The sequence below is a fragment of the Dendrobates tinctorius genome, unplaced genomic scaffold (assembly GCF_039654945.1).
Source record: "Dendrobates tinctorius isolate UK_male_01 unplaced genomic scaffold, ASM3965494v1 ptg000041l, whole genome shotgun sequence".
Classification (NCBI taxonomy): Eukaryota; Metazoa; Chordata; class Amphibia; order Anura; family Dendrobatidae; genus Dendrobates; species Dendrobates tinctorius.
In genome coordinates, this window is record NW_027361709.1 from 2,210,427 (window position 1) to 2,235,112 (window position 24,686).

Here is a 24,686-nt window from a genome sequence, read left to right on the forward strand (position 1 = left end):
ATGTACAGCCGGTATAACCTGGGCATCTCCTGTATATAATTATATAGGTACAGCCGGTATAACCTGGGCATCTCCTGCATATAATTATATATGTACAGCTGGTATAACCTGGGCATCTACTGTATATAATGATATACAGCTGGCATTAGTTTCCATGACCTAGTTCTACAGGAAATGAGGGTGTGAAATACAAGTTGAAGTGTTGCAGGAGCAGACGTTGCGGCTTCACATGTCCCTGAGCAGTCGTCATTCCTGCGCGTTTCGCTCCTCTCTCCTGCGATCACACCGATGCTAATGAGGTCAGGCTCAGTCCTTGCTGGGTAATGGGGCCATTTACCTGGCGGGAGGATGCGCCCCCGGGACACTCTGTTTACTGATGTGTCCAAACCGGGCCAGTATTCTTGGACAATGAGACGCCACAAATCTGTTCTTTCGCCTTTCGCTCTTGGGCTGTCGCGGTCTCCCCAGACAATAGGAAGCGTCTTACTCATCATTACACGATACCGTGCTTCATCGATTTCATTTCCTGCATCTTGTGGGACCGCGGCTGATGGCGGACAGATAGGAAAATGCGCTGACACCTCTAACTTGTTCCCGGGCGCAGAAGGTGAGCGCTGCTCTGAAGGCTCAGCTTAATAACGCGGCAGGTGAACCTGGCGTCTCAGAACTGGAGCAGAGCGATCTCTTAACTCTTCGCTACATTGTATCAGAAAGAAAATAAAGGAATTCACTGATTGAGCAATTTTCCGATATATTTTGTTTCAATTCTTCCTTTTTTCAAGATCTCTGCTTGCTGTCAGTGACTGGGGACTTTCACCTTCCCATCCAGAGGACGACCCAATGCTAATAGTTGGGGGATTTTAAAATGAATCCAGTTTACACAATGCGCTGTGAGCTAAATGTTCCGGCATCCCCTGCTTGTTCAGTGTCTTTGGTGATTTGAATTCTGAGAAATGCTTTTGTGCCTCTGCTATAGGAGACATTAAACTTTTCCACTGCAATATAGATGCTCAGGTGGGTTGTATGGGGTGTGGCCGACAACAAGCTTGCTGACTGTATCCAGAAAAAACTAGCAGAATTTTGAATGCAGCTCTGCAGTATAAAGCAGCAGATGGCTCACTATAGCAGGACTGTACTGTGACACCGGCAATTTACTGGCACCCGGCGCCCCACAAAAATGGAAATGTTTTCTGGTCGCAGTTATATTTCTTTAATAGAACCTCAATGTTCTCCACTGACGGATGAGATTACAGAAATACTTGTCCATTAAATAATTCTGCGGCATATTTTCATAGAATGCAGCATAATGTTGCTACTCTGTTATTCCTCCTGGAAATGTATCACATCTGGGTGTTCGTGAATGGAGTCTGACCCCACAGACCCGGACATGGTGCAATCAGAGCGGACCATCTCAGACAAAACAGACAGGTCCAGGAGAGCCCCATCCGTGCACTCACCAATGGACCTGGCTGGGGTGGTAAAGGCACATCAGATACAGGATATCGGTGCAGCCGGCCATCGCAGCTCAGTGCTGGCCTGCTGGGCGTTGCAGTCCACCTTTGCTCTTGTGCATTTAAAATTGACATGATCCGTGGATTTTGCTGCAGAGATTACAATCTTTATTATTAAGACTGAGTCTGAGCCGTCTACAGACGTCCTGGAAGATAAGGCTCCAATCCTCAGCTGTCACGGAGGTGTTATCAGAGGGCCGATGTTATCGAAATGCAGATCTATGGGGAGAAGACATACAGGGATCTGCTAGAATTATTGCAACCAAGAGATGTTTTGGAAAGCTGCAAAAGGAACGAGCGGCTGTCATGGCCGGTTTTAGGCAAAGTGGGGCCCAAGGCAAAGTTTAAAATGAGGCCCCAAATGCTGACATATTGCACATCACACAGAAGAATTGCGGTTGTAGTTACAATATTGAAGTCGTTCGACGCTGGTTTCCTGGCCTCTTTACACCAATAGTATATAGCGCAGCCCGCATGGTATATAGCACAGCCCACATAGTATATAGTACAGCCCGGATAGTATATACGCAGTCCACATAGTATATAACACAGCCCACATAGTATATACGCAGTCCACATAGTATATAACACAGCCCACATAGTATATAGCGCAGCCCATGTAGTATATAGCGGAGCCGGCATGGTATATAACAGCCCACATAGTATACTTTATAGTACAGCCCGGATAGTATATAGTGCAGCCCATGTAGTATATAGCGGAGTCGGCATGGTATATAACAGCCCACATAGTATACTTTATAGTACAGCCCGGATAGTATATAACACAGCCCACATAGTATATAGTACAGCCCGGATAGTATATAACGCAGCTCACATAGTATATAGCGCAGCCCACATAGTATATAGCGCAGCCCACATAGTATATAGTACAGCCCGCATGGTATATAACACAGCCCACATAGTATATAGTACAGCCCGGATAGTATATAATGCAGCCCATATAGTATATAGCACAGCCCACATAGTATATAACACAGCACACATAGTATATAGCACAGCCCAGATAGTATATACGCAGTCCACATAGTATATAACACAGCCCACATAGTATATACGCAGTCCACATAGTATATAACACAGCCCACATAGTATATAGCGCAGCCCGCATAGTATATAGCGCAGCCCATATAGTATATAGCGCAGCCCATATAGTATATAGCGCAGCCCATATAGTATATAGCGCAGCCCACATAGTATATAACACAGCCCACATAGTATATAGCACAGCCCGGATAGTATATAACGCAGCCCACATAGTATATAACACAGCCCCTGTAGTATATAGCATAGCCCACATAGTATATAACACAGCACACATAGTATATAACACAGCACACATAGTATATAGCACAGCCAGGATAGTATATAGCGCAGCCCATATAGTATATAGCGCAGCCCACATACCGGTAGTATATAACACAGCACACATAGTATATAGCACAGCCCGGATAGTATACAGCGCAGCCCATATAGTATATAGCGCAGCCCACATAGTATATAACACAGCACACATAGTATACAGCACAGCCCGGATAGTATATAACACAGCCCATATAATATATAGCGCAGCCCGCATAGTATATAACACAGCACACATAGTATATAGCACAGCACACATAGTATAGAGCACAGCCCGGATAGTATATAGCGCAGCCCGCATAGTATATAACACAGCACACATAGTATATAGCACAGCACACATAGTATAGAGCACAGCCCGGATAGTATATAGCGCAGCCCGCATAGTATATAACACAGCACACATAGTATATAGCACAGCCCGGATTGTATATAGCGCAGCCCACATAGTATATAGCCCAGCCCGCATAGTATATAACACAGCGCACATAGTATATAGCACAGCCCGGATAGTATATAACGCAGCCCACATAGTATATAACACAGCCCACATAGTATATAACACAGCCCACATAGTATATAGCACAGCCCACATAGTATATAACACAGCCCACATAGTATATAGCATAGCCCACATAGTATATAGCGCAGCCCATATAGTATATAACGCAGCCCACATAGTATATAACACAGCCCACATCTCCCCCCCGAGAATGGCCCCATGGTCCAGTACTCACTGTTAAATTTAAAAAAAAACACACTCTCCTCGTGCCCGCGCTGCTCCCGGCTGTCTCAGCGGCTGCACTGCCTGGCACACAGTGAGTGAGCGATGATATCATCGCGCACCCGCAGTGTCAGAGGCAGAGCGGGGAATGTTGGGAGAGGGAGCGTCCGTTGACGCTCTCTTTTCCATCATTGCTTTGAACTGTACTGTCAGACACCGGTATAGTTAAATGCGGCAGCGGCGGGGGGAGTCGGCGATGGCAGCAGGCGGGCCCCCCTGCCTCACAGGCCCAATAGCGGCTGTGTGATGTGCCACTAGTTGGGGGCCCTGGGGGAGCGAGGGCCCTAGGCAGCTGCCTGGTCTGCCTGCCCCTAACACCGGCCCAGGTGGCTGTGTGCAACCAGCCTCCGATGACAGAGGAAGTGATTCAGCCGGGACAATGCTTGCACTGACCTCACCATTATTGGCCAGTAACATTAATGGAAAGTCTCCAACAGAACCAGCAACAATCCCTGATCTTTAATAGTATTGTTCTCCTGTGGGGTAAAGGGACCTTTGGGCACAGGTGCGACTGCAACCCCTGCACCCACTATAAGACGGCAATCACTGGAGAGTGAACAAGGTGAAGAGGAAGATCAGCAACGCGATGGCGGAGACCCTGGTGACCCACGTAGGCTGCACAAGACCCATCTTGCCATAGAGCGTTCTTCCATCAAGTCACCGTGGCCCGAGCTTCAGCCGAAGGCTGTTTAAAAAAAAAAGTGCCCAAATAATGCCGCCATACAGTGCTAAATAACAATTATAGGTAGATAGACAGATTCCCATTTTACTTTCCATGAATTCTTCACTTCATGCTCTGTGGCTCCGGCTGGATGATGAGCAGATGTTCAGGGGTTCAGTTTCCGCGTTGCTGACACAACAATATGCGCGGCAGTCGCTTTTATTTGTTTAGTCGTCTTTTTCACAATGTCACTCCTTTCCAAGAGGAGATGTACACAAAACCCTTATAAATGTAACAGTACACACGTTAATATGGTCACAGATGTAGCAGAGCTGAAGGGGTTACTTCTCGGCTTGTTTTTGTGTTTTTTTTCCTGCACTCATTGTTTTCTATGACGAACACAATCACATGTATAATATTGGATGTGTTCCTTCTCCTATCTCCTGCATTGTTATATCGGACGTTCATTTCACTGTCTTCTGTGGAAGGGCTTCACTTCCTTTGTCCCCATGACAAAACTTCCTGTTCCGATCTCAAACAACTCAGCGTTATCATAGATACCCCCACTTTCTCAAAGCAACATCACAGCAAAGGTCAAAGCTGAGTGACACCAGCATAATCGTGTCTCCAGCAGGACACAAAATATGTCAACTATTTCACATAAATAGAAGGCTAGCATGGTATACCCATTGAGTGATAGGATTTCAATCAGTAAAACGGTAAGTGTATATCACTCATGGTATACATAGGACTAACTGCAAATTCTATACTAGAAACGCTCCCTGAGGAAGGAGTAATTCTCCAAAACGCGCGTCGGGGTGGCTGGTGGACCACATGTGACCCCGCTGCTGCACTCTGCAAGGTATATATATTACATGCACAATCTGTATAGCTTGTCATCTCTCTGACTCTGCAGAAAGTATGGGGCATGTGCAATATTACTTTTGCTATGATGTAAGGGGTCTTGTCCTGCCTTACTAATATGCGTGCAGGGTTAACTCTGTATATGTACAGTTGCATTTTTACTGAAATGGGTCTTCCAGCCTTTTTGCATGGGTGCTAATGTCGTTGCCATATTTGTTCCCTGCTTTTATCATTATCCTGGTATATTGAATAAAGATTTTGTTTATTTTCTCTACCTTTTTGGACTTTATGACTGCTTGGTCGTGTGTTGTGAGCTCATTTTCTCGTTCACCTTTGATGTGTGATGAACTCCCTCTGCTGGTGAAGGGAGGTCGTGAAAATGATTTGGATGGGAGAGACCTGTCACCTGAACAGGTGGATTGCGATTGGACATCCGGAATCTCTGAGTGGATATAAGGCAGCCGACGCCCTGTAGGGTTGCTGGTGATTTCTCTGCTCGGAGCTCTGGCCTTCAGTTCAGTTCCTGTCTTCTAAAGCTAAGTTTTGCTCTGTTATTGTTCCATGAGATTTTGTCTGATTTGCTTAGTTTTGTGTTCAGCCAGCCCCGGCTGGGGCTTTGCTGAATTTCCATTTTTGTCCCTGATCGGTTAAATCTCTTTTGCTCTGTCTTCAGAATATATCGGAGTGCTGATATAGGGATTTTGAAGTCTAGTGACTTCAGGGCCGTTTTTCCTATCAGACGTGTTGGGACATTTTTGGTAGGGTTTTTGCGGATTGCAGCCAGCATCTTTTCTGTCCTTTCCTAGATAGTTAGTTGGGCCCCATCATTTGCTATGCCTGTCTTTCTGTCGGTGTTTGTGTTTTCATCTGTTTTCACCGACAATACATGTTGGGGGCTGTCTATTGCTTTGAGGTCTACTCTGGGGCAGTTTAGATTTCCCCTTTCTAAGATTTCTTTAGGCTTATTTAGTTCTCCGGCTGTGAAGAGGCGTCTAGGACCACCGTAGGAACGCTCCACGGCTACTGTTAGTTGTTGTGGATAGGATCAGGGGTCCGCAATCCGCTAGCTACCAATCTCTCCGGTTTTCTGGACTTAGCTTGCATTTTTTGTTTTTTCTTCCTCCGGTGACTCATTCATAACAGTCGGTTTCGTTTTCAACTATTTCACATGTAAAGCGCAGTGGAATAAATGGAGCTATAATAATAAATAATAATAACTAGGGCCAATGTTACGTGAATTGTTGCAAAGTGCCCCCCTATGGTAACATATTAAGACTCATAGTGCTGCTATATGGTAACTCAAAGCAGGATTCCTGTGGACAATCCTCTGCGCGACGCCGACGTCTTTGGGATCTGTGTTATGCATTCTACAACGCTGATCCGTAATACATACAGCAAAGTGCACAAGACCTTCACTCTGCACAACACCGCCGTAAAGTGAGATGTACAAAACATGGAGTCCCAGCCAATGGAGCGCCCTCTAGGGGTCAAGGTGTAGCAGTGCAGAAATTAGTTCTGGATCAGTAGCTATTATATATGTTTTGTTTTCCTGATAAATAAAATGTATCCAGTCTATAAAAGCATCAATTGATTCACACGTCCCTTTAAGAAACGTCCCGAGTCCTCCAGTAATTTACTCAGACGTAATAATCATGTTAATTTCTTCAGATTTTCATCCATTTATCATCTGGACAAATTTAATTACACAACAGCAGCGGTCGCGATTTATCAATGATATTTACAAGTAGAAGCGCAGCAATTATTGACTGATAATGAGAGAAACATATTATATATCTGCCGCGGGGAATGGTCTACAGGAATGCAGGCAAGGTCTGCATTATATCCCAGGAGCGACCTCTCGCGCCTCCCATCCCCCACCGTCCCCCCAGGGGGTGATTATAATAAGCAAACTGATTATTATTGACTTGTCAGATTTACAGAACTGGATATTTTATATAAACATCATATAATATTGTCTGAAACCTGCAGTAAAATATAGAAATCAATACTAACGGTGCCGAGTACAAGAGTCCACTACAACTAACGGGCCCTACAAGTGTATCTAGCCTAAAACATTATACTAAACACAGGTCTCCCTCCCAGCAATGTAACTCCCCCAGCAGAATAGTGAGTGCAGCTCTGGAGTATAATACAGGATGTAACTCAGGATCAGTAATGTAATGCATGTACACAGTGACTGCACCAGCAGAATAGTGAGTGCAGCTCTGGAGTATAATACAGGATGTAACTCAGGATCAGTAATGTAATGTATGTACACAGAGTCTGCACCAGTAGAATAGTGAATGCAGCTCTGGGGTATAATACAGGATGTAACTCAGGATCAGTAATGTATGTACACAGTGACTGTACCAGCAGAATAGTGAGTGCAGCTCTGGAGTATAATACAGGATGTAACTCAGGATCAGTAATGTAATGTATGTACACAGTGACTGCACCAGCAGAATAGTGAGTGCAGCTCTGGAGTATAATACAGGATGTAACTCAGGATCAGTAATGTAATGTATGTACACAGTGTCTGCACCAGTAGAATAGTGAATGCAGCTCTGGGGTATAATACAGGATGTAACTCAGGATCAGTAATGTATGTACACAGTGACTGCACCAGCAGAATAGTGAGTGCAGCTATGGAGTATAATACAGGAAGTAACTCAGGATCAGTAATGTAATGTATGTACACAGTGACTGCACCAGCAGAATAGTGAGTGCAGCTCTGGGGTATAATACAGGATGTAACTCAGGATCAGTAATGTATGTACACATTGACTGCACCAGCAGAATAGTGAGTGCAGCTCTGGAGTATAATACAGGATGTAACTCAGGATCAGTAATGTAATATATGTACACAGTGTCTGCACCAGCAGAATAGTGAGTGCAGCTCTGGAGTATAATACAGGAGGTAACGCAGGATCAGTAATGTAATGTATGTACACAGTGACTGCACCAGCAGAATAGTGAGTGCAGCTCTGGAATATAATACAGGATGAAACTCAGGATCAGTAATGTAATGTATGTACACAGTGTCTGCACCAGCAGAATAGTGAATGCAGCTCTGGGGTATAATACAGGATGTAACTCAGGATCAGTAATATATGTACACAGTGACTGCACCAGCAGAATAGTGAGTGCAGCTCTGGAGTATAATACAGGATGTAACTCAGGATCAGTAATGTAATGTATGTACACAGTGACTGCACCAGCAGAATAGTGAGTGCAGCTCTGGAGTAGAATACAGGGGGTAACCCAGGATCAGTAATGTAATGTATGTACACAATGTCTGCACCAGCAGAATAGTGAGTGCAGCTCTGGAGTATAATACAGGATGTAACTCAGGATCAGTAATGTAATGTATGTACACAGTGTCTGCACCAGCAGAATAGTGAGTGCAGCTCTGGAGTAGAATACAGGGAGTAACCCAGGATCAGTAATGTAATGTATGTACACAGTGACTGCACCAGCAGAATAGTGAGTGCAGCTCTGGAGTATAATACTCGATGTAAGTTAAAGTAAAAAAATGTGGAGGTCAGGCTGGACATTGCCACCAAAACACATACAGTAAAATATTGTTGTGTGAATGCACCCTAGGAAGAACAGGCAGTCAGGCTGGGGTTTCCTTTTACCAGTAGGATGCAGAATATTTCTCTTTCCGAGTCTTCTGTGATTCTAACAGAACTTTTCTTGCAGCTTTGCCCAAATTGATGGTATCTGAGGTTAATGAATATTTCTCCCTGTCTCCGCGACAAACAACATAAAGCGATGGGGCTTATTCCATTATGAAAATTAAGAACGCGAGCCAATTACTCTAATGTCAAAACATAAATCTGGAAGGCACTCCAATAATTGTAGCTCCATTAAAAACATAATGAAAACAAGATTAATTCTAACTTGGCTTATTTCATTTGGAAACAGCCCAATTAATTGTAGACTCCATACAGTTGCTATTCATCTTTACAGGAGGAGGAGACGCGAGGAGGGGACGGGGGCTTCTCAGGTCGCTCTCCGGCTGGAGACGGTCATTTTCCAGAGAATTTAAAGCCATAAGATACATATATTATTAAACATACAAATATTCATGAACTTTTACCAACATTTTATATTATAATGTTGATCTAAAATGTCAGATAGTGCTGCCAATAATAACGAACCTCATACAAATATAAATAATATTGCCATGTACTACACCCAATGCTGCCATCAAATGCAAAATAAAACTGCTAGTGTTCAAGTAATATCACAGTACATTAAATATTAACTTAAAAATATATCCAAATAATACCGCCATCCAATGCACAAATGATACTATATAAACATTGCCTGAACAGTATCCAAATACTGCCATGTAGTGCCCACATAAAATTCAATTATACTTGCTAGAAATACTAATATACAAATGAAACAAAAATTTAAAAGTAAACCAGTACCGCCATATAACTAAATAATAGCTCTTAATAGTACTGCTATACAGTGCTCACATCTCACGTTTACCATAAACATTGCTATTTATAGATCAAATAAAACTTCCACAAGATTTGAAAATAATACTATACTGCATAAATACTTACTGTGTACAAATACTACTGCCATATAGTGTGCACAAAATACTAATATATATTTGTCACTGGTGTGTGTAAAGTAAAACTACCATATAATGTTCAAATAATAAATTAAGTTTCTAAATAACTCCGCCATATACTTGCAAAAAATAATACGGTCACACAATGTCTAAGTAGTGAAGTTGATGGTAAAGTCTAGAGTAATCTAGGCCTTTGGAGGAATTGTTTGTTGTGCTCCTCTTCTACCTAAAAAGTCCACATTTAAAGTCTGCCTATGGGTTCTACTCTTCAGAGGAAATAAGAACCCGAGATAGATGCCCAGTTTGCCACAATTTGCAGTCCCATGTAGGCACCTCAGTAATCTAAATAGTAAGTGATGGTTGAGGGCTTTTCAAATTTTGCATTGTTGCACAGAATATTTTACACATACACACAACTCCTGATCATTACACCACACCAAATCTGGGGGCGCTGTTGCACTGAAGTCTATGGGATTATTGTGACGCAAGCAGTGGTGAAAAGTGGTACTGCAAGTGAAAGACTCCATTCCTCTGGGGTGTCTGTTATTTTGGGGGGTAAACTGGGCTAACACCAGGAGGTCTGTTCTTCATATCCCTCAGCTTTCCTACATCCCTGGCAGGCAGATGTTGTGTAGCTGCAGAATTCCATCCTATCTGGGTTTGTGGACGGGGGTTGGGGGTAGCATAGCCCTCCTTCCACCAGTAATGCTCTACTTTGGCGTTTTCTCCCGGGTCATGATACGTATCTGCCAATAAAGGGACTTTATTAACAATCTTGACTATCTGATGCTGCAGCTTTCTGGAGAAGGTCAGAGCCAGACCTGACGGCTTTGTGTGTGGCTTCAGCCATTGATCTGCCGCATCTTCCACATTTATCTGAAAGAAACAAGAACCCAAATCTCCTTTCTTATCGAGGCCAGGACTATCCAGAGAAAGGCGAAGCCTCAGCCCAGACAGATCCATCAATAACCCAGAGGGGTTATCACAAAGGACATCGCTGGTGAAGGGGATGTCCTGTATGATGAGCGGTGCGGCGCTTGGGTCGCAGCAGCTGTGCAAAAGGGAAAAGCTGCAAAGACCTCAGGGTTGATTCCTCATTTGCAGTTTATTGAAGTCACTTTTTTTTTCTTTTGCAGCATTTTACATTTTTTGCATCAAATTCTTCAATATGGTGCGCGTCGTTAATGAATTTGGGGCCAAGTCAATAATGCTCTTTATTTTTAACGGCTTTTTGCAACTTGCAGCTCAAAAAGTCACAAATCCTTTAAAAAGTCACAAAATTATATAAAAAAAAATAAGCCAAATTAAAAACTCCACCAGAAACTGTACTCCAGGCAGAGACTGGGGTGAGATGAACAAAAAAAAAAAAGTGACATTTCTAAAAAAAAAAAAAAAAAGTTGCATTTCTTAAATCTGTTTAATACATCCAAAAAAAAAAAAAAGTTGTGGAGTAAAAATATTAATAAAAAAAAAATACTTAAAAATTAAACACAACTTTAACTTGGGGCTCTTTTATATGTCCTGATATTTCCAATGGTGGAAAAACCAGTACCGGAGAGATCAGTATACATGTGTTTCATACTTGTGGCAACCGTGTATCGCATCAATATCACATGTACCGGCGCCTGAGAAAAGCGCTGCTCTCAGACGCCAGGTGCTGAAGACGGCTCTCATCATTATCCCCTGCTCTTCCTGTGATCAGCGCGAGCAGGGGACAATGTTAAGAGTTGTATTGAAGTGTAAAATTAAGAATAAACTAACAAAACAACAATATCTCTCACCTGTCCGAAAGTTGAAAGAATCCATATAGTGTCCCACGCCGTAATCATCATTCTGTGCAACATTTGCTTGCCAGCAGGCGACCGCTCACGCTGAAGACCTGGGGAGAATGACTCGCTAGAGCAGACCTTACGGTGAACTGCGGGAGATCACTGTTAGCACCATGAGGAAAAAGTCTCACGGTACAGTGCCACGCTCATTGAGGTCCCCACAGTTCGGGGACCCGGCTGGGAAAGCAGCTTCAATGACAGGCAATAACCTCGATGATATGATCGCTAGTCACTGAGGCTGCGCTCACAGAAGCTCATTCTTCAGTGGTTCTCAGCCAGGACTGTCACATTTTGGCACCATCCATGTTCAAAACTAGTTATCGCCTAAAAATGGATTATGGTGTGGGATAGAACGACGGAGAGGTGAGGGATATTGTTTTTTATTTATTTTATTTTTTTTTTTTTACAGGAGACGAGGTATTCAGCAGATTTGCTTTAGGTGAGTGTAACTGAGTTTGTTATTTTTAAATAAAAATGTTAAATGGTGTCTATTTCAAATAAAGGACTGTATTCTGGCTGTGTCTTTATTTACCATACAACTATAGGATTAGTAATGGAGAGGTGTCTTATAGACGACTCTTCATTACTAACCTGTGGGCTTAATGTCACCGGACAATACAAAGGTGACATCAACCCACTTGCCATCGCTACAGGGCAAGTGGGAAGAGCTGAGCAAAGCACCAAAATTGCGCATCTAATAGATGCACCTTTTCTGGGAGGCTGCAGGCTGTTATTTTTAAGCTTGGGGGGCCAATATCCATGGCCCTTTACCAGTATAAGAATACCAGCCCCCTAGCTGTCTGCTTTAGCTTGGCTGGTTGTCAAAAATGGGGAGGGGACCACTCTATTCTTGATAACTAGGCCTGATAAAGTTGACAGCTGAGGGTTGCAGCCCACAGCTGTCAGTTTTGCCTTATTAGTTATCAAAAATACAGGGAACCCAGTCCATTTTTTAAAATTTATTAATTTATTTTATTAATTTATTTACAGCGCAGGCTGATGAATACTCTCATAAGGTGCCGTCTGATCCCACTGTTATCAGCAACAGCAGGAGTAGACTGATGGGTGTAATAGTCCCATCAGATGACGCCTGTGACCGGAAACTCTCAACTTCGGACAGGTGAGGGATATTGTTTCTTTTGTTTGTTTGCAGGGGACAAATGCTTCAGAGGATTAGGTGTTAAGGAGAGTAGAATGTGATTTTTCATTTTATACTTGAATATAGCGCTTATTCTCTGCTCGCAGTGATTGCCAGCAGAGCAAGAGAGAATGATGAGAGACGTATTCAGCACTTGGAGCTTGGGAACAGTGCTAACAGTACTGCTGATTCCCAGGTGCCAGTACGTGCACTCTGATGACACATGGATGTCATTCGTGTGTCATCAGTGTGCACGTGTGCGGGGTGTTTTGCGGCCCGTGCTGCAGCTAAAAAACGGACATAGCGTATTTTGCCCACGGACACATGGTCCCTGGAAACACACAGAAATGTGCACAGACCCATTCACTTATATGGGTGTAAGTGTCTCCAGTACTTGTGAAATTGGTCACCACACGTACCGGACCACACTTACGTCTTAAAGAGCCCGTACACTGAGAGACTAAGGTCCCGATACTAAAGGCACTAAAAAAGAGCAAATTACTGCAGAAAACTGGAGAAAAAGCAATGAGGAATTGGGGCGCTTGTGTTTCTCACAGCTGAGGGTTTGTTACATTTGTATCTCGTGTAGACAATCCTCTGTGAGATAAATTGTCTGGACTCCAGACTGATACATTTGTAGTGGCTCTGATACAACGTAACAATTTATCTAGACATAAAGGTGATTTTTGCTCATGTCCAGCTCACAGAGGATGTTCTGGATGCAATTGTAACAAACCTTCAGCTGTGAGGTCTTTCAGGTTATGAATGAAGTACAGATCTTGTACAAGGAATATAAGGTGTGGAAGAGGGAATCTATGAAGACTGCGTTTTGTGCACCAGATTCCTGCAGAGGGGCCGCTAAATCACATCCTACAAGTTTTTTAGAAAGTTGCAGGTCTTATACAATTTATACCTTTGCATTATTTCTGGCCCAATGTAAGTAAAGTCTAATTTCTTCCCTTCTTTTATGAACTCTGCTTGCTGCCAATGATTATTATCATGTGCCAGCACAGATCTAGTCCCGTTCACAGCTGAGGGTACGTTACAGTGTTTGAAGTGTTACCAGGATGGGTAAAAGCCAACTACCTAGAATCCAGGAAAAAGATTTCCCCTCCCAGCCTGTTTATGGCAGATGAAGACACTTTGCAACCAACCTATCACTTGTGTGAGCAGGTGTAGGTCAGAATGTTTGTTTTTTTAGCATTTAACGGTATACAATAATGCGCCAATTCACATACAGCAAGCAGAGATCTTACAAAAGAGGTAAAAAAAATTATATAATTTTGCAGATTTGTTGCATTACACAGCGATCGTCCATATAAAGGGCCATTGCCGTCTTTACAATATCTGAGCCCATTCTGTGCCAGTCGCCGTCTCTCAGAGGCGCAGATATTAAGGGCCCATAGACCTGCATAGGAATTGCTAGTGAAGGAGGCGGCTGCTCTCTACTTTCCCTTTAAGGATTTGCAGGTATCGTAACCAAAGCCCATTCTACGGAGCAGCGCGGAGTATCCGGCTCTTGCAGAGTTAATTCTCCTCTCCCCAATTCACCCCCAGAGAATCAGAAGGAAGTGAAGCTTGGAATAAAACCCTGGATTTATTTGCTCTTCCCTCGATCCCCAGGCTCAGCGGACGGTTATTGAAGTAGCGGAGTGCGGTGTGCGAGCAATCCTCGTACAGTCGTAAAACTTCCATTAGATGAAGCTGCAGGAGGGGAGGGGGGGCGATAATTCTGCTTTGTGATCCTGTTATTATTAGACAGGGCAGCAATAAAATCAGCGAGAGATACGGTAATTCTCCGTAACCGTCCGTCCACAGGAGGAAATTACATCACGGCTTCTCGTGTCACTTATAGAATCAGATTATCACAAAAACTTCCTAAATTAGATTGGCGGGATTGGTGTTTTAGTACTATAACTCCCAGCATGTCAAAGGGCATTTTGGGAGCTGTAGTTCTGCAACGGCTGAGGAGCCGCAGGCTGGAGACCATAATCCATAATCAAGTCTTCGGCAAACTTTTCTAAGACTTTGCCTATCAATTCTATGCCACCATCTCCGCTTGCTGTCAGTGACCGCAACCACCAGCGAATGAAAACGTGTGATAAAGCTGAGAGCGCGTAACCATTGTATCCAGTCTAGACAATCATCGCCATATCAGCAATCAGCTCTCTACTCCACTGATTGGGGTTTTGTTACAATGTATCAGTCCGGTAATCGGGTTCTATTGGATGTTGTATGGTGCAGGTTCCGTCATAGATTCCTGACCAGCAGTAATGTCTGTGCCCCCCCATGGCTTTGGATGGGGTCTTCGGAGCGTACTAGACGGCACATACAAGCGGATCTCTTCCTCTTCATTGTTTCGGTCACTTTTATATATTATCGGAGGAGGAGGGGGAGGGGAAGTAGCAATAAAAAGAGGTGATAAATGATTCTTTATATTTTTAGCACAAAGAACTGGAAATTCTCGTTAATATTTGAAAACGGAATTCTCGCCTTTATGTCGAATTTGCAAATAAACGCTGTTATTTTTCAGGAAGGTAATTTGCACATAGATCTCAGGATCGTTCTGCTTCATGTTTTATGCATGGCTCATGTCCTCGTACATCCCAGCACCAGCTCTAGAAAAAGAGAGGAAAATTCTGATAATCTGACCTGTTAAGGACAATAGAGTGATAGATTATTGGAAGCTTGGAATAAACTGATTTAGACAGGAACAAATCGCTCTTACCTGAGGAACATTAACTTGACCGACCGCCGACCCATTCTGGAGGAGCGAATGCAGTAAATGCTGCTTCATCCCAGGTGCCTGTCACACGGACAATGCAGACAGTGTGTGCCAGACTATCACACAAGTTTGTGCTAAGCCGGGATTAGAATATTTTGCCATAATTTTTTAATTTAACTAGGTGCAAAATTCTGTTCCTTTATAAAAAAAATAAATAAATAAATTAAAAACTTTGTAGTGGATAAAGTTCAATTCTTTTTCCCACTTAGAGTTCTAAAAACCCTGCATTGTCATAGCTAAAGATGAAAAAATGCTGTCAGCTTGTAGCCACCACTAGGGGGAGCTCCCTGTTTACAGAGATATATGATAAGCTCCGGTCTGCAGTCACCACTAGGGGGAGCTCCCTGTATACAGAGATACATGATAAGATCCTGTCTGCAGTCACCACTAGGGGGAGCTCCCTGTATACAGAGATACATGATAAGATCCTGTCTGCAGTCACCACTAGGGGGAGCTCCCTGTTTACAGAGATACATGATATGATCCTGTCTGCAGTCACCACTAGGGAGAGCTCCCTGTATACAGAGATACATAAGATTCTGTCTGCAGACACCACTAGGGGGAGCTCCCTGTATACAGAGATACATGATAAGATCCTGTCTGCAGCCACCACTAGGGGAAGCTCCCTGTATACAGAGATACATGATAAGATCCTGTCTGCAGCCACCACTAGGGGGAGCTCCCTGTATACAGAGATACATGATAAGATCCTGTCTGCAGTCACCACTAGGGGGAGCTCCCTGTATACAGAGATACATGATAAGATCCTGCCTGCAGCCACCACTAGGGGGAGCTCCCTGTATACAGAGATGCATGATAAGATCCTGTCTGCAGCCACCACTAGGGGGAGCTCCTTGCATAGTGCATATACATATTCACTGAAGTCAACAGTAAACTAGATGGTAAGCTCCTCCCAGTATGAGAGTTATTCGCACAAAATGTTGGACCTAAAAATGACCATAAAAAGACTTATGACCTTATTAATATTACGATTATAAAAAAATATGAAATCACCTCCAAAAATAATGAATATTCCAGTGTGCTCAGAGAACCCTTTCCAATAATAAGTATATACATTGTTTGTTCATTATTAAACTGGGGCAGAGAGATTAAATAGATATAAAGTAGACAGATTGACCTTGTGTTTGGAAAGGGAGTATTACTGAAATATTCTACTAATCAGAGAATCAGTCGGTCATCATCTCTACAGTCCTCAATATAAAGGTTTGCCTTCGTGAAAACTCAATCTGCCCCCTAGTGTCCACTCTCATAATAGCAGGCTCCTTTGCATGGTCCGCAATGAGAACGCTTCTTCACAACCCTCGTCACTTCCCTTCCACCTATATTCTGAGTAAGAAGAGATTTTGAAAATTGCAAGAAATTGACAAAAAAAAAACTTAGAAAGTTGCAGCGCTTTTAGGATTACGCGCATCCATTCCCAAACAACTGCGGTTTTTCTTCTTGACATCAGTAAATGCTGAGAGTTGTAGTTCCGCAGCTGCTGTACAGTGCGAGATCCTCAGCCCTTGGATCCGTTGCTGCAGTTCTGTCTCGGCCAGTTGCAATGTGTCCACCTCCTCGCTGCCCGGCCTGTCAGGTAGTCTAATTTCTTTATTAATTAACTTCAAGTCAATTAACTCCAGAGCTTTGGTTCCTGTTGTTCTCTTTGGGGTGGGGGATGGGCTGCTGATTAATTGCTTTGTTAAGCCAATTCGTTATCTTGCAGTCTGTAATTAGCGCTCTCACTCTCGCTCCCTAACTTGTTCTCGTATTCGCAGTAATGTGCCGTATTCTGGGGCGTCCGATGTTCGCAGCTTGGGGTCGCGCTCCGCTATCTCCCAACAATCCATCAACATTATGCACAAGAATCGGCGCTGCAACCCCATTATTCATTGTGAGGTGTCAGGGCAGAGAACGGGAGACATAATACAGTCTGGGGATGTGAGACTCACAAGGAAAAGCCGCTAATTTATTGGAATAGATTCTGCAGATGCACAGAAATCCGGAAAGAGGCTGAATGGAGAAACTTGTCAAGGAGACATTAACAACTCTGCTGCTAACTCATGATCCGAGTTACATCCTGTATTATCCTCCAGAGCTGCACTCACTATTCTGCTGGTGCAGTCACTGTGTACATACATTACTGATCCTGAGATACATCCTGTATTATACCCCAGAGCTGCACTCACTATTCTGCTGGTGCAGTCACTGTGTACATACATTACATTACTGATCAGGGCTGTGGAGTCGGAGTCGTGGAGTCGGAGTCGTGGAGTCGGTGCTCATTTTGGTGGAGTCGGAGTCGGTATAAAATGGACCGACTCCGACTCCTAAAATATATAATAAATTGGGTACAGTAATTCAATGCAGGATGTGCTGAATATTTTTTTCATAGGAGTTTGGGAAAGTTATGAAATGTCCTATAAATGGCTGTTATATTCCTGATCTAAGGCTACATTCACACACAGCGTTTTTGCTGTGTTTTTTGAGGATACGTTTTTCAGCTGCAAAAGCCGATCAGCTTTTTAAAAAACTGCATCACCTGAAAGGTTTTTGAGCTCATAGATAATGTTACTCAATAGCAAAAGCAGATTAGAAATCTGCTCTATCTATCCATATCTGTCTATCCATATCGTATCTGTACCAAAAAGAATGAAAACCGGGTAGTACACCAATATATATTCTGTTCTATCTAAATATCTTGATTATTGGATCATAAAAATGATTAAATGTCTGAGGTTCACATTGTACTACAATAAATTTTTCACTTAAATATAAGCAATATGTGTGGGAGTCGGAGTCGTGGAGTCGGAGTAAGGGAAATTGAGGAGTCGGAGTCGCAGGTTTGTCTTACCAACTCCACAGCCCTGTTACTGATCCTGAGTTATATCCTGTATTATACTCCAGAGCTGCACTCACTATTCTGCTGGCGCAGTCACTGTGTACATACATTACATTACTGATCCCGAGTTATATCCTGTATTATACTCCAGAGCTGCACTCACTATTCTGCTGGTGCAGTCACTGTGTACATACATTACAATACTGATCATGAGTTACCTCCTGTATTATACTCTAGAGCTGCACTCACTATTCTGCTGGTGCAGTCACTGTGTACATACATTACTGATCCTGAGTTACATCCTGTATTATCCTCCAGAGCTGCACTCACTATTCTGCTGGTGCAGTCACTGTGTACATACATTACTGATCCGGAGTTACATCCTGCATTATACTCCAGAGCTGCACTCACTATTCTGCTGGTGGAGTTGCTGTGGAATGCTGCGTGTTGGTAATGGCAGCTATGAGTGGTTTTCTCTGCCTCCCGCTTGTTTGGTTGCCATTTACATTAGTTCTGTAGTTTTTGGATAGCGACTGGTTAGGATTTTATTTCGAGGGGCAGTCCTCACAGTCCTTCTTAGTGATTGGTTCCCTTCTTACCATCACGCACAGTTATTGGCGTTTTCCTCCATACTCGGCTCCTGACACCCCGGCTTGTTCCATCTTTGTTCCCTTATTGTCAGGAACAATCAATTCCACTCTTTAAAATGTTTAAAAGATAAAAAATAAATAAATTAAAAACCCCGGCGTCTCTATAATTAGAGGGTATTAATTACTGCACTGAGCAGAACTCACTTTGAGGATTAGATGCCGGTGATTAACGATCTTGCGGAGAATGCCACACAGATTAATATTCATTAAGTGTCTCCAGGACGGAGGTGTAGAAAGTTATTTAACCCTGTGGATTCTGGAGAGAAGCAGCCGATTTGGATACGGCGCTCACGTCTCAATGTGTCAGCGAATCTTCCAGCCTTCCCCAGGTCCAGTCCGGCCCGGTCACCTCCCGGTGTGCTGGGTGGATTCTGGCGCACGAGCGGTCACAATGGCTGCTTTTCGGGCAAGGGCGGCCATCTATGAGGCTTCGCTACAATCGTATCCTCGGAGACATTTGACATCTGCACTGACACGTTGTAGCAGGGTTCACTCCATACAGGACTTTTTTCCTTTATACGGATACATCTGTAACAAACCCTCAGCAGTGAGAAATAATAGACAAGTGGAGATTTTCCTTCTGTGCATGTAAAGAAGAATTTCTCATCTACTGACAGCAAGAAGAGATCTTAAAAAACGACGAGGAACGGAAACAAAGTATATGGAAAAGTTGCAGAACTTTTAGAGATGGAAACTCCTAAGCCAAGTGTCGCTTATCTCCCGAAAAGACAGAATTGGGCGACTTAATATGCAATCATTACTATGGGAGAGGTCTGGGGACTGTCAGGAGAGTGCGGGGACTGTCAGGAGAGCGCACAGCCGTCCGTCCGGAGCGACACATGGCACATAACTACAGTAGGTGCAGGGGGTGTAATAGCACCCGGGTCCTGGGGACCCCTTTTGGCATATATGAAAAGACCATTACTATTAAAGTCTTGCAATAACTGGGGTCCCGTTGGAGCTTCTGCACTGGGGCCCATAGGCTTCATGTTACACCACAGCCCACAATGCCATCTCATCACATATCTTGCATGCACCGACAGGAGCGAGGACGGTGATGGTGCACGGCGGGGGCCCAAATATTAGCAGAATGGGGGAGAAGGCGTCAGACGGACGTGCAAGTGCAATCCACCCCTATTGGCAAATCACTTTCCAAATGACCCTCAAAGTTTTCCTACAGCCCTTAAGATTGAGACCCTCGGAGCAGAAGAGGCTGCCCCCCCCCCCCCCCCCCGGCATTCGAGCACATGGGCCGCTGTACACCAGACAAAGGGGCTCGTTCCTGTCCTCACTGATCTTTCGGTTCAGATGCAAATTCCCATCAAACATTGCTTTTGTTTTGCAAAATTCCTGACGTTAGGAAAAGACGAAATAATGTATTTATCCTGTTTTGTATTTTTCTCCTGCATTGTCCATAGGGAATGAGCCGCAGCTCAGCTCGGACTCACTGCGGGCCCAGATGGTGGACGTTTAACCCCAAAAGGTTTCCTTCCTTTATCTGCCATCGGAATGTAAATAGCTATAGAAAAACAGGAAAATGCAGAAGAGGAGTGCGGGGCATGGCTAGATCGGGGTCCGTGCTGTACCCAGGGTGTGTGGGGTCAGACCCAGATATAAGGGCACAACAGGTACAAAAAGGGAGCAGAAAACAAGAGCACGTCATGGCGGCATTCACCGCCAAAATATAGGAAGTTTGGGGTAATAAAGGAGTGTGCTCCCCATTTACGACCCTCCTGTATTAGCCAGACGATCCCCTGCAGTAACATTGGAGAAAACAACACCTTCAGTTATGACGATCAGTCAGCAATCCAGCACGGAGCTCTGACGCCCCCTGGTGGCAGGCAGAAGATCGCGCACTATTATAGGCATGCGGCTTACTAACGATTTTTAATTGCTGCTGATCAAATTAAATATAAACTTTGTTTTTATAAGAATCAAGCACAAAATTAAAACAGTTTCCTGTGACGTCAATAGGTGCCGAAAAGGTAAAATTTAACCCTATTACTTTGGGGTTTTTTTTAGTTCCCCGGCTCAAGAAATGCAACTTTCTCCATCAGAGTTTGCGAAAAGCGAACATCTTCTACAGCAAAGATATGTCGGCTGACAAAGGTAATACTCCCATGATTGTCACAGTCGGCCAAAAGTCCTACTCCCCACAGAGGAACTAGAAAGGTAAATCTGCAGCAGAAATAGGCGTGATGCACCGCAGGTCCACGGCATCAGGATTAATAATAGGTAATCCACCCACTGCTCCAAATCCGGAGGACGCAAGAGGATGACAAACCTTCAAAATAACACACAGCAAATCACAACCTCTGAGCCGAAACCTCCCCAAACTACGGAGCGATGCCAGATGGCATTCAGCTGCTATCAGGACAAGATGGGGGGGGGGGGGGACACATCTGTAAGTTACACTCCGCAGACCCCAAATACCACCAGAACCGTACAGTGACCACATAAAAAGTGCCAGAACTGAAGGAACAGTCGTAGTGGTGCCGCCGGCCCGACGCCATTACCGGGGCGCAACGGCTGTCACTGCACAGGGGACTTACGGCGTCAACATTGCCAACACAGTGATTGATGCTCTCAGGCAGTGTTTTAGGTTCACTGTGTTTAGCTTTGGAGTCTCACTTTCCCTTCTGCAAACATTTGTGTAGGAAATCATTGTGTAGGACCCCAGAGCGTCCGGTAGAGCAGAATCCCACTCCCCTCCCGGCAGCGCACACCATGCATCAACACCAGGAGCCCAGACATTATTACAACCTCCCTGGTTTCCCGTCATCGCTGCACTATGGAACCTGTGCAGTCAGCAGCGGATGATGCGGCTCAGACATCTGAGTGAGGAATGGGCTAATTGCCCCCCTGCGTGGACGCTGCTGTCGGCCCTATGAAAGCTCTTCAGGGTAATCACACATTGTAATGGATTAGCTTCAGATCAGATAAAACTGCACCGATTGTATAAACATTTGGATAAAAGAAGCAACGACACAGCGAGCGCCGGCAATGGATCTGCACGTTCATCACCAGGAAAAGGGTAATGGAGCCTCCGGGAAGACTTGGAAAGGTCTCCGCCTAGAAGGCCAGGCAGATGGGGGCAGCGCAGGTTCAGGAGACGATGGGCGAAAGCTCCGGAGAACAATGGAGACGGGAACGTCACAATTACTTGGTATTTAGAGCCAATTAATGTTTAATGTTTCCTATAAAATGCAACGGCTGCAAATTATTACAAAAAGTCATCTGGGGGCCATGTCATTAGTGAGCGCTATCCAGGACTCCCGGAGTGATAATCAGGGACACCACTAGTATACTGCTGCTAGTCTGGCTCCATCACGGTGGCCCGTCTGGCTTTCCCAGAGCTCTGAATGGCATTTACAGGCACAAGCCGCATCTTAAAGGCTGAACAGTTCTGGTTTTATAGTTCTGGTATTGTACCTGAATCAGGAGGCTTTGGATGAGCAGGTTCCTCCCAGAAAGGAGAAAAGCCTTAAACCCCCACCCCCCACCTTTCTCCAGAGCAGTGTTTCTCTAGTGGTCCCAGTTGTATGCAGACATTAACAGTGTTAAAATAAACATCCACTTTGCAAAATTTTTGATGTATGTCAGAAGATTTTTTTCTGCAGGGGTTCTGGTGTGGAGACCCTCCATAATTGCAAAAACAGACATCACCAGGACTGGTGCATGAGTGATGTCAATCATCGACACATCCCCCAGCAGGTGCCACTTATGTGGACGTGAGCCCCTGGCCTTGTACCGGCAGCAGAACACACAGTCCGTCCATCCGACTCCTTGCGTAAATGGTGGAAATCTTTTTTATTTGTGAATAGTTTATTGTATTTCCACCCCCAGACCAGCACCCAGGCGGCATCCTGCCTCCCCATACTATCAGGTCACCTTTCTATAGTATGACAGCATGTCATCCAAGCTCTTCTCATCCAGGGGCCGCTGCTGACGGGGGCCTGGTTCCTCCTGAGACTGGTCGTGTCCACCTGCCGGCCTCCACCTGCTGTTCTGAATATTCTCAGATTTCCGCTGATCTGATGCATAGAAGGATGGAGGAGCGAAATCAGGGTCTCGCTCGTTTCTGAGGTCATCCTGGACTTTCGACCATCGACCAAACGTGAACTCTGTAATAAAGGAGTAAAAGGTTATAGTGGAACGAAGTCCTCGGCCTTATACCACCGATGATTATAATGTATAGACATCTTACGTTTGCCTCTGTCCCACTCTCTGACGTGCGGAGCTCCGGATCTGGTGTCCTTCCGCTCCTGGACAACAACCTCCACTTTCTTCTGCTCCACTGGAACCGCCGGCTCTGGTCCAATCACTTCGTCTTCCTCTTCTTCACCTGAGAATACACACGGAGGGGGTCACTTCTGGGGATGGACTAGATTAGGAGGAAGGGGGTAACATGGCGCTTACACAGTAAGTATGGGCCAGGCTCGTGTTATTGAATGGCCACCGTGTGATGCTGGATTCACATTCGGCTCAAAAATATCCCACAAAATTTAATTTACACATAAAAAAAAACAAAAAAACCCCTCAATTTGTCTGCATTTTTTCTTAGCGAATTATTGCCATGGATTCTGTGGTTTATTTTTGCAGAAACAACCAACGCTGCAATTTACCTTTACATAAAAATCCCCTCTGTGCTCAAGAATGGAGGGCTTTTTAATTCTGCAGTTTATTACTCATTGCCTAGAGCAGCAGGTAGCCCTGGTCTATCAGTAGTGACTGGTCTCCTAGGCAAGAAGCGCAGTGATTACAAGCTCGTTGATACAGAACTTGTAAGCGCTGCCCCCTGAAGCTGATTGGCTGCAGTGTCCCCGCGATCCTCCGGGGCTGCAGAGATAAAGCAGTCTCTGCCTGCAGCATCACAGCACGTCTGCACCCACAGAACAAGAATAACGTTGGTCTGAACTGTCACTCATCAGGAGTGCATTGACCCTGGCAAGTAGGAAGTCACGAGACAGGGAACCGGTGCGCTCTTGACGATAGGACTTTGAGACAACCCCTTTAAGATGCAAAATGAAATCCTGCATCAAAGCAAAGCAGAAAGAGTCCTCACATATAATGCAGATATATTTTTTATTCCCCATCACTGTAAATTTTCACAGCAGATTTTTCTGCAACAATTTGAATGAAGTCTCTCACTATGCCTCCACCGCAGTAGTGAAATGGGAATATCCTGCAGTATTGCCCTTTATAAAAAAAAAAATAAAAAAAAAAAAAAAAAAAAAAAATCACACAACCATTGGCCACCACATGTAGGAATGCTTCCCACTGCTGCATCCTTGGAAAAGGGGGTCAAATCAGTGTCAGCTCCTCCAAGTGTCCTAAAGAATGTGAAATGAAGAAAGCTGCGTGGTCCGAGTGCTCCGATACACTGTAACTAGGGAGGAGCGGACACGTGGAAGTTCGGCTTCTGATACCCGACCCAACTGTAGTCCAAAGATAATTCCGTGTACCAGAACATGAACCCAAACCCCATTGAAAATCAATGGAGACTGGAACTTTGGAGCTGGAAACAAACAAACAAAAAAAACTTCTCGCTCTCTCTCAAAGTCTGGCTATGTGCACACGTGCGGAATTGCACGGAAATTTGCGCGGCAATTCCACAACTCCCTGCCGCAGGAAAATCGCCTGCGGAATTC

The 24,686-nt window shown here is 44.4% G+C and overlaps 1 protein-coding gene across 5 annotated transcripts in view; it reads right to left on the reverse strand.

Annotated features, from left to right (window-relative positions):
* Positions 1–1,550: 1,550 nt before the first annotated feature.
* CCDC174 (coiled-coil domain containing 174) overlaps positions 1,551–24,686 on the reverse strand; it is a 38,109-nt gene continuing 14,973 nt past the window's right edge. The window contains exons 10-13 of one of the 5 annotated variants that reach the window (XM_073574986.1): positions 23,243–23,380; positions 22,927–23,159; positions 15,487–15,564; positions 14,023–15,376 (exon numbers count right to left, since the gene is read on the reverse strand). In XM_073574986.1, coding sequence (XP_073431087.1) covers positions 15,314–15,376; positions 15,487–15,564; positions 22,927–23,159; positions 23,243–23,380 — 512 coding nt within the window. In that variant the 3' untranslated portion in view covers positions 14,023–15,313. Of the gene's footprint in view, positions 1,731–8,784; positions 8,947–14,022; positions 15,377–15,486; positions 15,565–22,194; positions 23,160–23,242; positions 23,381–24,686 lie in introns of those variants that run through there. The other 4 variants (XM_073574988.1, XM_073574985.1, XM_073574987.1 and 1 more) reach the window with 4 other exon arrangements.